The sequence below is a fragment of the Chelonia mydas genome, chromosome 21 (genome assembly GCF_015237465.2).
Source record: "Chelonia mydas isolate rCheMyd1 chromosome 21, rCheMyd1.pri.v2, whole genome shotgun sequence".
NCBI lineage: Eukaryota > Metazoa > Chordata > Testudines > Cheloniidae > Chelonia > Chelonia mydas.
In genome coordinates, this window is record NC_051261.2 from 11,221,958 (window position 1) to 11,235,862 (window position 13,905).

Genomic DNA, 13,905 nt, shown 5'->3' on the forward strand with positions numbered 1-13,905 from the left:
GTATGCTGGACCATGCATGGATCACACCTGCAGCATGGGGCACAAGGCCCTTGGCTTCAGCACGACATCTTCAGTGCTGTGGGGAGGGCGTGTGTGACAACGAGGGTGGGATCTGAGTAGCAGGCAGAGCCCGGGGTTGCTCCTTCTGGGACTTGTAGAGGATTGTCTGCAACTTAGACGTTATTAAATTCTGCCATGCAACCCCCCCTCCCCACCCCAAGATCCCGAGTGACCTTTTGAACCAGGATAGGAATTCAAGCCCTTGTCCCGCCACAGCGGCCTTTTGGCTTCTGGCTGTCGCCCTTGCATTTAATAAACCAGGCATTAGGGGCTGCAGAGCCTCATTTCAGCCCTTGGGTTTGAGCCGGTGCCTTGTCGTTCTTGTGCTGAGTTTGAAGGAGAAGTCGCAGGACGCTAAGCTCCTGTTATAAGTGAGGGATTTGAAGGGAGTTATTGGCCTGTATGGAACATGGCTCAGCTGGGACAAAAACTCAAGCTAAGGAGACAAACCTCCTGCCACGGAACAGGGGGTCCCTTTTCTGTCTTGCTGCCAGCTTTCCAAGCTGGCTACTGCCGTAAAACTGGCTGGAGCTAGCTTGGTCTGTGGAACAGTGAGGGCAAAGAAAATTTCCATGAGGAAAATTCTGATGTGGGGGTACAAATCCAAATGCCTTTTCTGAGGTGATGTGGTCTTTTATTTTTCTCTCTGGCTTTTATTGTTGCTCAGTCCCCAGGTCGAGCCACCTTGAGCTGTGATCTGGGTTACGTTTGCTAAGCTAAGCAAGGTTAATCTGGGGAAGTGCATGGCTGGGAGACGTCCCTGGAACACCTGGGTGGGAGTGTTGTCCCAGACCGTGGGTGTCAGAGCTGAGCCATCATCCTAGCAGCCGGAGGCGCTGGGCTGGACTCTGAGTTGAATCTGAGTGGTGCGAAGGGGCCAGAAGGCAGCTGTATCAGCCCGTCTGAGAATTCCCCTGGTATACGGGAGCTCCTCGCTGGCCCTGACCTGTGTAACTCCACGCCCAGGTCTGGGGTGGGAGACTGGGGGGAGCATGCCAGGAGTGGGTGATGCTCAGTTGGTGCATAGTCCCTCAGGGACAGCTGGCCTAGGTTGGAACAGGGTCTCAGGAGAGTGCAGGTGTGCCTGGAGAATTGTAACTGGTTCTCTTTGCTCAGCAAAGAAATGGGGTTGCTGCCTTTTGGGTTAAGTGTACAACTGAGGTACAGGTCCCTGTGTTCAGGGCAGATCTCCTAGCCCTTTTTCTAAAGGTAGAGATGCTAGCCACCATATCCTGGGTAAATCCCAACTTGGGGGTTTATGTTCTGCTGAGTTAAATTTCCCCTGTAGTTTCAATTCACTCTGGTCAGAAGCTGTTGGATTCCATCCCAGAGGTGGCTGCACTGCAGTGGTGGCTGAAGGGCCTCCTGCATCTCCTTCATGGGGCGCTGGAAGGATGAGCAGAGAAGTTGTTTGGGATCCTTAGATGAAAGCCAAGCATTTGTGTATTCTCTCTTCTCATCTCTTTCTCAAAATCAGTGCACCTGTGCCCTTTCAGCAAGAGACACCACCCCGTAGCGATAGGCCAAATGAAGAGCAAACCCCTGAAGTTGGGGAGGAAAGTTACTAGCACTGGCCGTAGCTTTGGATTGCGTGCTGTTTTCAGGAGATAGCGAGTCCTGAGAATGCCATGCGATGCTACCCTGTAGGAAGCCCTTCCAGGGGGCAGCCTTGCCCTCCTGCTTCTCTTAGCCATTCATGACCGTCCCATGGGGATTTTCCCCCTGTGTTCCATTCGGAGAAGCAAGTGATTGTGCCTGGCGCCTGCCAGCAAGGATTGCCCAAAGGGTGCTGTTTGAGCGTGAGAGCCTTGCACGTGCAGGTAAGGGTGGGATGACGCACGGTGTGGCTGTGTACCTGGTGGCTCTCAGCAGGGCCAGCTCTCGGTGTTCTGCCAGCTGGAGCGTAAAACATTTTTGCAACCACCACAGCCCAGAGTGGCTGCCAGCCAATTAGGGGAGGAAAGGGGTGTGGGGGAGCAGCACAGCGCTGTGACGCGCCCCCTGGCAGTTGTCACTCAGGCTGACCAGTCGCCCTGCTCACCTGCCCTGCGTCTCAGCATGAGTGTGTGCCTATGTGTGTCTCTGTGTAAGAGTGTGTATCCCCTCAAATATGTGTGTGTGTGTCCAGCTGTCTCTGTAGGTGTGCATATATTTGACTTGGCATGAGAGGGTACATGTGTGCACACATGTGTCTGTCTGTAAGAGGCCATGTGTGGACTTTGTGCATCCTTGTGTATGGGGGACCGTGTGTGTATTTTAATTAGCGTCTCAGACATTTGCTCAGGTTTTCGGGCCTGATCTGGAATTCCTTCACTCCGCACGCTGTCATCAACCTGCTAGTCCAGCTTTTCCGGAGTCCGCTCCACAGCCCCACTGCTGATGTCCGAGGGGCTCAGCTCTCCTCTTAGCTGCTGGGTTTGAAACGCTTGAGTTCACAGGAGGTTTTCTTTGGCACCGGGCCTCTCGCCTCTCATCCTGCTGCTTTCCCTGCACGTTTGGAGGGGAGAGATCTGGTCGTATTTCTCCTCCGCTCTTCACGGCTTTCTAGAATAGGGTCCAGGGCAGGAAAAATCCCTGGATGGAGAAGCCGCATCATCCCACAGATCTAAGCATTTCAGGCCAAGGTGGTAAAAGGGGATCTTCAACTCTGTGATCTCACTGCAGACCAGTCCAGCACCCAGTGCAAGCCCCTGCCATAAGCTGGCCTGGTGTCTGAGAGAGAAAACAAGCTGAGAATTCTGTCCCCAGAACCACGTATTTGTAGGAGCCGGGAGATGCTGGAATCACTCATCCATAGGACAGACCTACTAGTCTGTTAGGTTCAGAATGACGTGGTGAGCTCTCAGACATCCCAGGATTCCCCTCTGACAAAGCAACGGCGTGTTGATTTTGGGTAGGCAAGGGGCCAACTGAGACCTCTCTCTTTCTGCTAAGCCTGGTCCATTTTGCTACCTTCTCCTGCACACCCCACTAGTCTGTTTTGTCGACCTGTCGCATCCTGTCTGACACCTAAATTGGGGTGACCTCGGGCGAGTCCCTGTATCCCTCTGTGCCCGGGTTCCCCATCAGTACAATGAGCATAACAGCCCTGCCTTACCTCACAGGGCATGGGAGGAGAAATATATCCAAGATTGTGAGAGCAGTCAGATATCTGGTAGACAGTTAGCACCTAAGGTAGACAGTGAGTTCTCTGGGACAGGAACTGTCCTCTTTGACTCTTCTGTACAGCGCCCACCGCAATGGGGCCCTCGTCTTTGACTGGTGTTTATAGGTACTGTCGCAGCGCAGACAAATGATGATGGGAATCCTCTCTATCTGGAGCTGGTCCCATTGCCATCTTTCCCCTAAAGGACTGTGATTCTTGTCGCTAGGAAGTGGATGAGTGAGTGCAGCTCCAAGACATGGCTTGCAGTCTTCTATCCAGCCAGCCTTCATTTTTGACCCCAGGCTAGATCTTTGGTCCTCACCGTCAGGCCATGTGGCCTGAAGAACATCCTGTGTGGCTCATTCAGAAGCGCAGTTCTTCACCTGCCCATTGTGTTTGTGTACTTGTGCCCGTATCAGAGGCAGCTGGGTTCATGTCCCATCCCCAGTGGCTGCCGTTGCTGTCTGGGTAATAATTCGCTGGGATCCTGGCGGTCCGACAAACTTGTGGGCTGTCGCAAGGACAGGCTGAGATGCTGAACACTGGCACGGGGTGTCAGTGGGAACCGTGGGGCTAACTGCCCCGGTTCAGCTTGAACAACCTCACCCCTGGTTTGCAATGAGTTGGAGTGGGGGGTGGATCTCAGTCGAGGTCATGGTGGTCAGATGTCCGGTTCACAAGCTCAGCATCATAGGGGGTGCTCGCCAGACCTCTGTTAGTCGTTGCAGGGGGGAGAGAGAGAGAGTGTGTGTGTGTGTGTAAAACTTCCACAATCTCTGCTCATGCTGTACTTGTGCTGGGGGCACTAGGAGACTCCGTTCTCCAGAGGGCAGTTGGGAAAGCAGTTCGCCTCTTGACCAGGGTATGGAGCAAGGGAGGCTGGAGCTCCTCTTCCAGCCAGGCTGATGCTAAGCCAGTCACGCTCCATGAGCAAACAGCCTTTGGGCTTCATTTTATTAAACCAAAATAGGCAAGAGGGCAGCAGCCAGACGAGGCTGCTGGGGATTTGAGTCTCTTCAGAATTAATTCTCCAAGCAAGCACTAAGCTGAGGTTTCCCTGCTCCAAGTAACAAACGTCTGGCATTTTCAGGCCTGTTAAAGGGCCAGAGAAGTTGGCTGGGCAGCGTTTCGGCCCAGATGTTCAAACCCAGTACCTAAAGTGAGGCTCCAGGGTGCATATTCAGGCAGTGGCTGTGAATAAGTGGCATGGCTCTTCAGAAGTGCTGAGCACCCAGCAGACATGTCAGGTACAGGAAGAGGCTTCCCAGGGATCTAGGAGACAAAAACCTGGCCACTTACATACTCACAGAGGAAGGGAAATGAGCTTTGGAGCCAGTGTAGTGTCGTGCAGCTAGAACAGGGACCTGAAAGTCAGGACTCCTGTTGGTTCTTCCACGTCTGCCACAGACTTCCTGTGTGACCTTGGATAAATCACGTCCTTGCTCCGTGCCTCAGTTTACCCATGTATAGAGCAAGGATTATACCTGCTAGAGGAGTTGTAAAGCTTAACTAACCCTACTATTAACATACATAGTGCCTGTTCCACAGTGTTTTACACAAGAGGGTAAGTACCCCACCCCCATTTGTATAGAGGGGTCAGTCAAGGAACAGAGAGAGGAAGTGACATATTCAAGTCTCCACAGTGTGTCAGTGGCAGAGTCAGGAACAGAACCCAGGTGTCCTGTTTCCCAGCCCAGTGCCCTAACCACTGAGAAATGCTGCCCCCCATGTAACCACTATGTGCCTCAGTTTCTCCATTAATAGGGAGGGATTAGAGCACAGTGGGGATTAGGGATCCCAAGGGATTAGAGCACAGTGTGGTACTCTGGTGTACTCGTGCTTAGACGGAGGGTGAATGCGTGGTGGTGGTGAACGTCGCACTCATTCCCTCTCTTGCTTGCCCTGGCAGATCTGGATGAGTGCTCGGAGGGGAACGGCGGCTGCCAGCAGACCTGCGTCAACATGATGGGGAGCTATGAATGCCACTGCCGGGACGGCTTCTTCCTAAGTGACAACCAGCACACCTGTATCCAGCGCCCGGAAGGTTGGTCTTTAATGGCTCTCACTCTCAGCCCAGTCACAGAGCGCCTCCCCCTGCCTCCGGCATCTCCTTTACGGACTGCAGTGGGCAAGGAGGATGGGCAATCGCTTGGACCCTGGCGGTGTCTCAGGCTAGAGAGGGGCCATTATCTATAGGCCTTGTCTACGCTTGGGAGTACAACCTCCAGCATAGCTGCACCAGCGCAAAGCCCTGCTGTCGATGGGCAAAGCCACCCTTTGCCCCCTATGGAGCTACCTCGGTGGCTGGCCATTGATTGGGAGTTGGCCCTGATTCCAGCGATGTAGACAGGGTCTCAGCCACGATGACTCTCGCTCATGTGCAAAGAGTTGAACCAATCCCTGGCGCAGGGCTGGGACTGACCCCTTTGCACATCAGCCGGGACTATGGGGTCCAGTCTCCACCTTCTAAGGCCCACAGCAGGAATCGGCTATTGGGCCGGGTGAGTCATGTTTTGAGCAGCTCCTATCCACTGCTTGTACGTTTTGCATTAGCGTACCAGGTTGGGGAAACCCACCTCTCGGCATCACAGGGTTAAAGCACTGTCAGCTATCCTTAAACACAGGACTTACCGGTTGTGCCCTCTGTCTAATCAGTGGTGCCGGAACAATGTTAATAGCGGGGGTGCCGAAGGCAGAAACAATGTCCTTGGGTTGTTGTTACTACTTCAAGCCAGGGGGTATGGCAGCACCCCTAGTTCCAGCACCTGTGTGTCTAATTTACTTTATCTGCGGATTTATCCCATGCCCATCACCATGGTATCTGGCATCATACCAAGGCATCTGCCTCCTTTATGGCTTGCATTCTTCCACCACTGGTGAAAAGGGCAGGGGAACGGTTGTCATACCAGGTCAGCGGGTGGAACAGCTGTTGCAGCCAAGCATTCTAGACACTTAATAGAGTAAGACACCTGTCATGATGCGCCACAGCAGACACTGAGCATGGCCAGTTCGGTTTACACCCGTGGGGCAGTTGTTCCCAGCAGCAGCCTTGGTGGGCGCGTGGGCTGCTGCGTTTGGATGCTGGCTGTTGGGAAAGTTTTTGGTGGAGGGTCTGGAGTCACTTGCCAACGAAACTAGATCAGCTCTTTGATCCATGAATCAAAGCCCTTGCAGGCCCCTTAATAAGGCACCTGAAACAATAAATACCAAACGGAGGACGTTAATCCATATCCAGGATGTTTTATTAAAGGAAAAGGTACCAAAAAACTGCATGCCAATCCACAGGACTCGTCTTTGCTTGCCAGTACTTGTATTGATCCTGCTGTCTCATTGTCGGTTCTAATTCCCTATTGTTCGAAGTAACCTCTTAGGTATGCTGGAGAATAGGGGGGGTTTGTTTCAGTGGGTTTTGTTTTTTCTGCTTGGCAAGCATCCGTTTTGGTTTGCTCTTTGTCTCTCTGCTTCCCTGGCTGCAGAAGCCCACGTAGCAGCTTTTATCCTTTGAGTTTCCATGTGAATTTCACCCGCCTGGTGCCAGATTTCGAAAGAGCCATGTGGTTTAGTGGGTTGAGCCGGGACCTCCTGAGTTCTGATCCTGGCTCTGACTCGGTGAGAGCAGAGCATTAGGAGTCGGGAGTTGCTTTTCTATCTCTTCCACCGTGGCTCACGGTGTGAACGTGGTTGAGTCCCTTCCCCGCTGCACCCGTTTAAAAGGGGGATGATGCAGGTGTACTTCTCGGGGAGCGATGAGGATTATATAAGGCTGGGAATGTGCTATTGTAACCCGCCATTCAATGTTAGGCGCCCCCTTCTGTGCCCAGTCCACAGAAGAAATTCGTGCTTTACGGCGCCCAGGTGCAGGACTGGCCCTTTAACTCAAGCTCTAGAGGCTCATGCTCTCGCTCTTGTGATTCCCCTTGTGACCAGCATGGAGGTTGAGACGCTATTTACCATGCTAGACGTTTCCCTTCTTCAACCCAGAGAGCCCCTTCCGGGCAGAGGCCACCTATGTGGGGAGGAAGTTTATCGGCTGTGCGCTGGATCTGGCCACAGTGCCAGCCTCCTGTTGAAAGTGTCTGAGCCTGGCCAAGTTCCTGCAGACCGAAGACCCTCCTTTTGCTGCGAGAGCTGTTGCGGAGATTGACTGGTTGGGGGGCTCCACGCCCTGGTGATACACATCACTGCTGATATCAGAGGGGTACCCGTGTTAGTCTGCATCCACAAAAACAACGAGGAGTCCAGTAGCACCTTAAAGGCTAACAGATTTATTTGGGCATAAGCTTTCGTGGGTAAAAAACCACTTCTTCAGATGCAAGGAGTGAAAATCAGATACAAGCAGAAATATACTGGCATGTGAAGAGAAGGGAGTCCCCTTACAAGTGGAGAACCAGTGATAACAAGGCCAGTTCAGTCGGGGTGGATGTGGTCCACTCCCAATAATTGATGAGGTGGTGTCAATACCAAAAGAGGGAAAATGGCTTTTGTAGTGAGCCAGCCACTCCCAGTCCCTATTCAAGCCCAAATTAGTGGGGTTAAGTTTGCAAATGAATTGTAGCTCTGCAGTTTCTCTTTGGAGTCTGTTTTTGAAGTTTTTTTGTTAAGGATGGCTACTTTTAAATCTGTTATTGAATGTCCAGGGAGATAAAGTGTTCTCCTACTGGCTTTTGTATGTTACCATTCCTGATTTGTGTCCATTTATTCTTTTACATAGAGACTGTCTGGTTTGCCCAGTTTACATGGCAGAGGGGCATTGCTGGCACATATCACATTCGTAGATGTGCAGGTGAATGAGCCTCTGCTGGTGTGGCTGATGTGGTTGGGTCCTACAATGGTGTCGCTAGAGTAGATATGTGGACACAGTTGGCAACAGGCTTTGTTGCAAGGATAGGTTCCTCGGTTAGTGGTTCTGTTGTGTGGTGTGTGGTTGCTGGTGAGTATTTGCTTCAGGTTGGGGGGCTGTCTGTAAGCGAGGATTGGCCTGCCTCCCAAGGTCTGTGAGAGTGAAGGATTGTTTTCCAGGATAGGTTGTAGATTGTTGATGATGTGCTGAAGAGGATTTAGCTGGGAGCTGTACGTGATGGCCAGTGGTGTTCTGTTATTTTCCTTGTTGGGCCTGTCCTGTAGTAGGTGACGTCTGGGTACCCATCTCGCTCTGTCAATCTGTTTCCTCACTTCCCCAGGTGGGTATTGTAGTTTTAAGAATGCTTGATAAAGATCTTGTGGGTGTTTTGCCTCTGTCTGAGGGATTGGAGCAAATGCGGTTGTATCTTAGGGCTTGGCTGTGGACAATGGATCATGTGATGTGTCCTAGATGGAAGCTGGAGGTATGTAGGTAAGAATAGCAGTCAGTAGGTTTCCAGTATAGGGTGGTGGTAATGTGACCATCACTTGTTTGCACTGTAGTGTCCAGGAAGTGGATCTCTTGTGTGGACCGGTCCAGGCCGAGCTTGATGGTGGGGTGGAAATTGTTGAATTCCCGGTAGAATTCTTCAAGGGCCTTCTTCCCGTGGGTCCATATGATGAAGATGTCCTCAATGTAGCGCAGGTAGAGGGGCGACGTGGGAAGGAGGGTGGAGTGAACCTGCCCAGAGTTCTCCAGCCCTACAGGAACCTTTCCACTGGACTCGTTCCCTTCCCTCCGTTGTCTTCTCCGTCTCTTCCTCTCTCTTCCTTCTCTTCTTCTCATTCTTTCCCTTCTGCTCCAGTATGCTACTCTCCACCCTCCTCTTGCTTGGGTTCACCTATCCTCACTGTTTCTGCTGCTCTTCTTTCTGCTGGACTCGCTCCCTCCTCACTTGACAGCTGGACTCCCCATGGCCGGGCTGGGTCCAGCACAGGAAGCTGTTTGCGGGAATACCATGTGGTGGGCTGAGCCAACACTGATTCAAAGAGGCCAGTTTGAGATGCCTGGGGCCTGATTTATTTTTTTATTTTTAGCGGAGGTGCTATGCGCCTGCCACGCCCGTTAGCTTCAGTTAGAGCTGTGGACGCTCAGGGTTTCTGAAAGCGAGGTCCGCAGTGTGCTTAACATGGGGCAGCCCATACATGGAAGTGCCTCAAATCATTGACCAGTGGGTGACAGCTCCGCGGGCCACTGCACAGGAGCCTCTGGGTATATCGTTGGCGGGGCATGGGTGGGTGGTGCTGTTGACTCATTTGGGGAGACTGCAGCCTCCTGCTGCAGCATTGGTGTCCAGCATGGAAGGCAGCTGGGGGCTCCCACCCACAGGCAGGGGGAGGTCACTGCAGTCAATCCCAGCCACCAGCAGAGGGGAAGATCAGGAAAGGCCAAATTCTGGGACTCCTGTCTCTCTCAGCTGGACTGAACCACAGTGTGATAACCTGTGAGATGACGAGTTACAGTTCTGTTGTCCCTTGGCCCGAGCGCTTAGCCAATATTCAAGGCCCTTGGAAGGTTGTAGGAAGAGAAATGGATCATCTGAGTCAGGTATTTGTTTGGTGTAATCCTATTGCTTTACTGAGAAGGCACGCAAAGTCCTGGTTCCCTGAATGCAGCACAGACCAGCAACAGCAAGCCGTTTCCTTGCTCGCAATTCTCAAGCCTGCCTCACCGGCCAGTCCTGTGCCCCAAGAAGTTCTGTATCTGCTCCCTCTCAGGGCCAGGCTCATGACTGCTTCTCGGGCTTTCTGCCTTGCACACCCACACAAACAGCTGCAACCAATCAATGCCCTCACCACCTGCATCTGTAATTAGTAATGCAGAGGAGTAATGCAAGCCCCTGCCTTCTGCCCCAAACAAATCAACCCTCAGATTGGGCCCCCTGCCCCTTGACTTATGTTGGTCTCTGGTTTTCTTGCCATCTCTACACTTGCTGAGCTTCTTTTGAATGGGTGGAAAATACCCAGCAACAACTCACAGCTTGAGCACAACGCTTGAGGTCTGAGTTAAATCATCATTAAAGCTGCCCTCCCCCATCTGCCTCTTTCAGCAATTGGATTTACCTTTATTATCAGCTGGAGTTGCGTGTCTATAGATAAATGGTTTAAGGAGCAGGAAACATTGGCTAAAAGCGGGGGCATTACTCGGTTGGCAGGAAGCAGAAGGCAAGTGGGAAGTGCAGGAACAGGCAGGTGTGAGGTTTCTGTGGCTGATCCAGAAGGAATCCTGCTTTCCTGGCAAAGCTGCGCGCCTCAGAACCCTAATCCCGCTCTGGCGACGGAGGTGTGGAAGGAATGATTAAGAAACCTGGGAAGGCAGTCTGTGCAGTACAGGATCAGAACTGGCCGTTCAGTCTGCTCTCCTGCCTCCAAGTATGGGCAATTCCAGGCGATTCAGTGAACAGAGCAGAAAAGCCCATAATGCACCTGGTCAGTTGGACAATGCAGACAGTGGGGAGGAGTGGGAAGAGACCGTCCTGACCTTCTATGGGTGATCAATCGGTGTCCCTGCAGCATGAGGTTTGATCGTCTCTTTTTAAAAGCTGCTATTTCCTCGGCACCTAGAGGGTGGTAGCGAGGGAAGCCTTGAAGCTGAGGCTGTGGCCGGGGTGTGCCTGCAGATTTAGGAGAACCAGAACCGAGACACAATAAATGCATCTTATGCGGCGAGTGAGTTCTAGGGTGGGGGGTCCTTTGCCGAAAGGGGAACGTGCTTAGGGGAGGGAGAAGGGTGGTGAGGTGTGAGCTTCAAAGAAGGGATAATGGTCAGTAAATTGACAGCCTGCATGGGACCCTGCTGGTGTACGCAAGGGCAGAGCTGGGCCTGCTGTATTTCAGCGTGGCACGCAGGATGCCAGGGGAGGGGCATGGCTGTGAGCTGGCGGATGGATGGCTCAGTGCTGGCGTGAAGGTCCCTTGCCTGCGTTCCCCATGGGCGTGTCTTGCACAGCGGTGGACAAGGGGCCTGGTTACAGCACGGCATAAAGGAGGGGTGCAAGTGGAGCAGAAAGTGGGGCTCAACCGGGAGAGACTTGGTCAGAGAGAGTCTCTGGGAGAATCTCTGTGTGGGAGACTCCTGCGCAGAGGTGTGAGATGATGCTGTTCAAAAACGGGGTCCCTGCTGTGAGACCAAGGCACTGATGGGACACAGGTGGCAGATCGGGAGGTGAAGCAGGGCAGCTCACACTTGCTCTTCTAGTGGGAATGTGCAGTGTGGCTCCCAGGAGGCACCTGTTGCCAAAGGGGATGCCAGTTACCTGTCCTGACTTCTACCATGGCTCTGCACAGAAGGGCTGCCAGAGTCTTCTGTTAATAACTTCTCCACAGTACTGTGGCTATAGTAACTTACATTCTCTATAGTGCCAAGCATTTTACAGGCCAGATGCAGGGGAATTGCTGCTTACCCCCTGGATGCGCAGGCGAGAGGCCGGGATGGAAGGCAGCAGCTGTCTAACAGCTCAACATGATGCTTTAGGGGAGCGAGTGGAGAAGAATCCTACTCCCAGGTGAAATTGCCCGCTGCAGCTCTCCTAACCTGGAGCTGGGCCAGCACGCCAGAACAAAAATCCTCCTGCTCTCACATGAAATCCTCGGGCATATTTAATGACGGCACATGTCCTGAAGATGCACCATCCTTGGGCATTGCATCAGTACTGACCTGGAAGAGAGAGTCAGCAACAGGCCCTCTCGGCAGCCCTGGGGTTATTGTTGGAGGTCTCCCAACTCTGTATTAACCCAGCTTAGCTGGTGAGAGCTGCCAGGATCAGAACCCAAGGTGGTGTGGCTGCAGGTTGCATAAACTATGGCTGGTAGTAAATTGAAGCAATAAAAAGCAAGACAAGCCACCGTTTGGATGAGAGGCAAAGGGCTGTGGCTGCTTTTCCCACCAACAAACAGCTCAGAAGTACTGCGTGTGCAGAGCAGGTCTCAGAGGGCAGGGGCTGGCCAGGCAGGCCTGGTACTTGCTATTAAAGGAGAGATTGAGCAGTAAGACCGAAGAGAGGGATCTCACTCCAGGGACAGAATTAGGGCCACTGAAAAGGAGCTCGGTTCTGAGCACAGTGGGGGTTTTCAGAGCCAGCACGGAGGCCAGGACTCATGTGGTTTGAACACAGGATGGTTGTAATTATGGACAGCTTGCCTGCCAGTGCAATTTGAGATGATCACCATTATCTAGAGCAGAGCTGCGCTGGATTGGCCATGTAGGTGATGCAAGGACAGCATGTGCAAGGCAGACAGGGTCCGGGCCTAAATGTTTTAACCCCTTCTGCACAGACGGACGGTGTAGCCTCGGGGGGGATCCGAAGAAGTGAGACGAGAGCACAGGCTCAAAAAACCCAACCACCAACCAACTGTACCGCAGCCAGAGCCCTGGCACTGCAGAACCTGCTACCCCCATGGCTGGCGATAGGCAACCCATCCCTGCAAAAACCGGTATCAGTTCCCATGTCCCCCACGCTCTCACTCAGCAGCCACCCGCAACCCCAGCTAGGCTTGGAGGGGAAGTCCCTTAGAGTGGTGAGCCCTGGAGCCCTCGGTTCAGTCCCATTAATACAGTGTGGGTACACTCCCGCCAGCCCCACCCGTGTGCCTGTCCCCACTGCCTTGTGCTGTGTTCATCCCACGTGGTCCTTGGTGATCTGGGGCACAGCCAGTGTGTGGAGCACCTGGAGTCTCAGCCTTTTGGACATTGGCACTGATACGGAAGCGACCCCCACAAGCTCTTGTCAGCTATGGCTTTGTAATGGGGAAATCCCAGGGGCTTCCCTGCTTGTTCTGTGACTGTGGAGAGGCAGGAGCATGATGGTGGATACGAGCTGTCCCCGTTGCTGTACAGCCAGACCCCTGGGGGGCAGTCGCTCCATCCAGCACTGCAGCTTGTGCCCGGCAGGCTAGGCAGAATGCTCCCTCGGGTCTGCCCCCCCCCCACATTCACCTCTTCATGTAGCCACTTTGATGCCAGTGCTCCCGCGTCCCTGCTCTGATCTACCTGGGAAAGAATTGCCCCGCTACCCTGCTCTGGTGCGTTGCACCCTGCCTCAGAGTGCCTCCTGCTGGGAAAGGCGTAGGCTCAGGGCAAGAAGACAGGCCTCCGACCATGTTCTAAACCTTGCCCTGGCTCCCTGGAGCGACCCAGTGTTGTGCATGGAGCCCTGTGTGCCTTCGAGTGCTGGATTTTATGGGATCTGGAAAGGAGCTCCCGTTTCTAAAGAGAGACAATTAAAATGTAGCAGTAAAAGGCGAGAGAGCCAGGATGGGAGCAGGCCCCGTGGCAGGGGACTCTGGCCTTTCCCTTTGAGGAGGGAAGGTCAGAGCTGGCTTCGGAAAGGCCAGGACACAGCCCCCTACGACAGCAAAGTCCTGGGGGTCGGAGAGGCATGCTGAGGCATTTCATAAAGGGCACACCTTCCTGCAGCCCTGCTCTTAAAGGGCAGCTCCTTAATACTGAGTGCTGCCAAGTACGTCACTGCCTCGCCGCCTCCACGTGGGGCAGAGAAGCACCAGGCTGTCCTCATTTGAAGATCAGGTGTAATGGAGGGAGCCAGAGGGCTGACACACTGGGTCAGTGGCAGAAGTAGGGATATAGCCCAGGAGCCCTGAATCCCTGCCCCCTTCCTGCTCTGATCACTAGGCATCACTCCTCAAACCAGGAATAGAACCCCAGAGTCCTGACTCCCAGCTCCCCCTGCTCTAACCACGAGACCTCACACTCGACTCCTATTCAAGATGAGAAAAGAACCAGATACTGACTCCCAGAATCCCAGCTCTCCCTGCTCTAACTACGGGACATCACTCCCCTC

General features: G+C 53.2%; 1 protein-coding gene across 7 annotated transcripts in view; it reads left to right on the forward strand.

The window, feature by feature from the left end:
* SCUBE3 (signal peptide, CUB domain and EGF like domain containing 3) overlaps positions 1-13,905 on the forward strand; it is a 123,711-nt gene that overhangs the window by 58,684 nt on the left and 51,122 nt on the right. For all 7 annotated transcript variants that reach the window (XR_006286798.1, XM_043533344.1, XM_037884907.2 and 4 more), the window contains one exon: positions 5,115-5,249. Coding sequence is in view for 6 of the 7 variants with exons in the window: in XM_037884907.2 (XP_037740835.1) it covers positions 5,115-5,249 (135 nt within the window). In the remaining variant the exon portion in view is untranslated. The remainder of the gene's footprint in view (positions 1-5,114; positions 5,250-13,905) is intronic.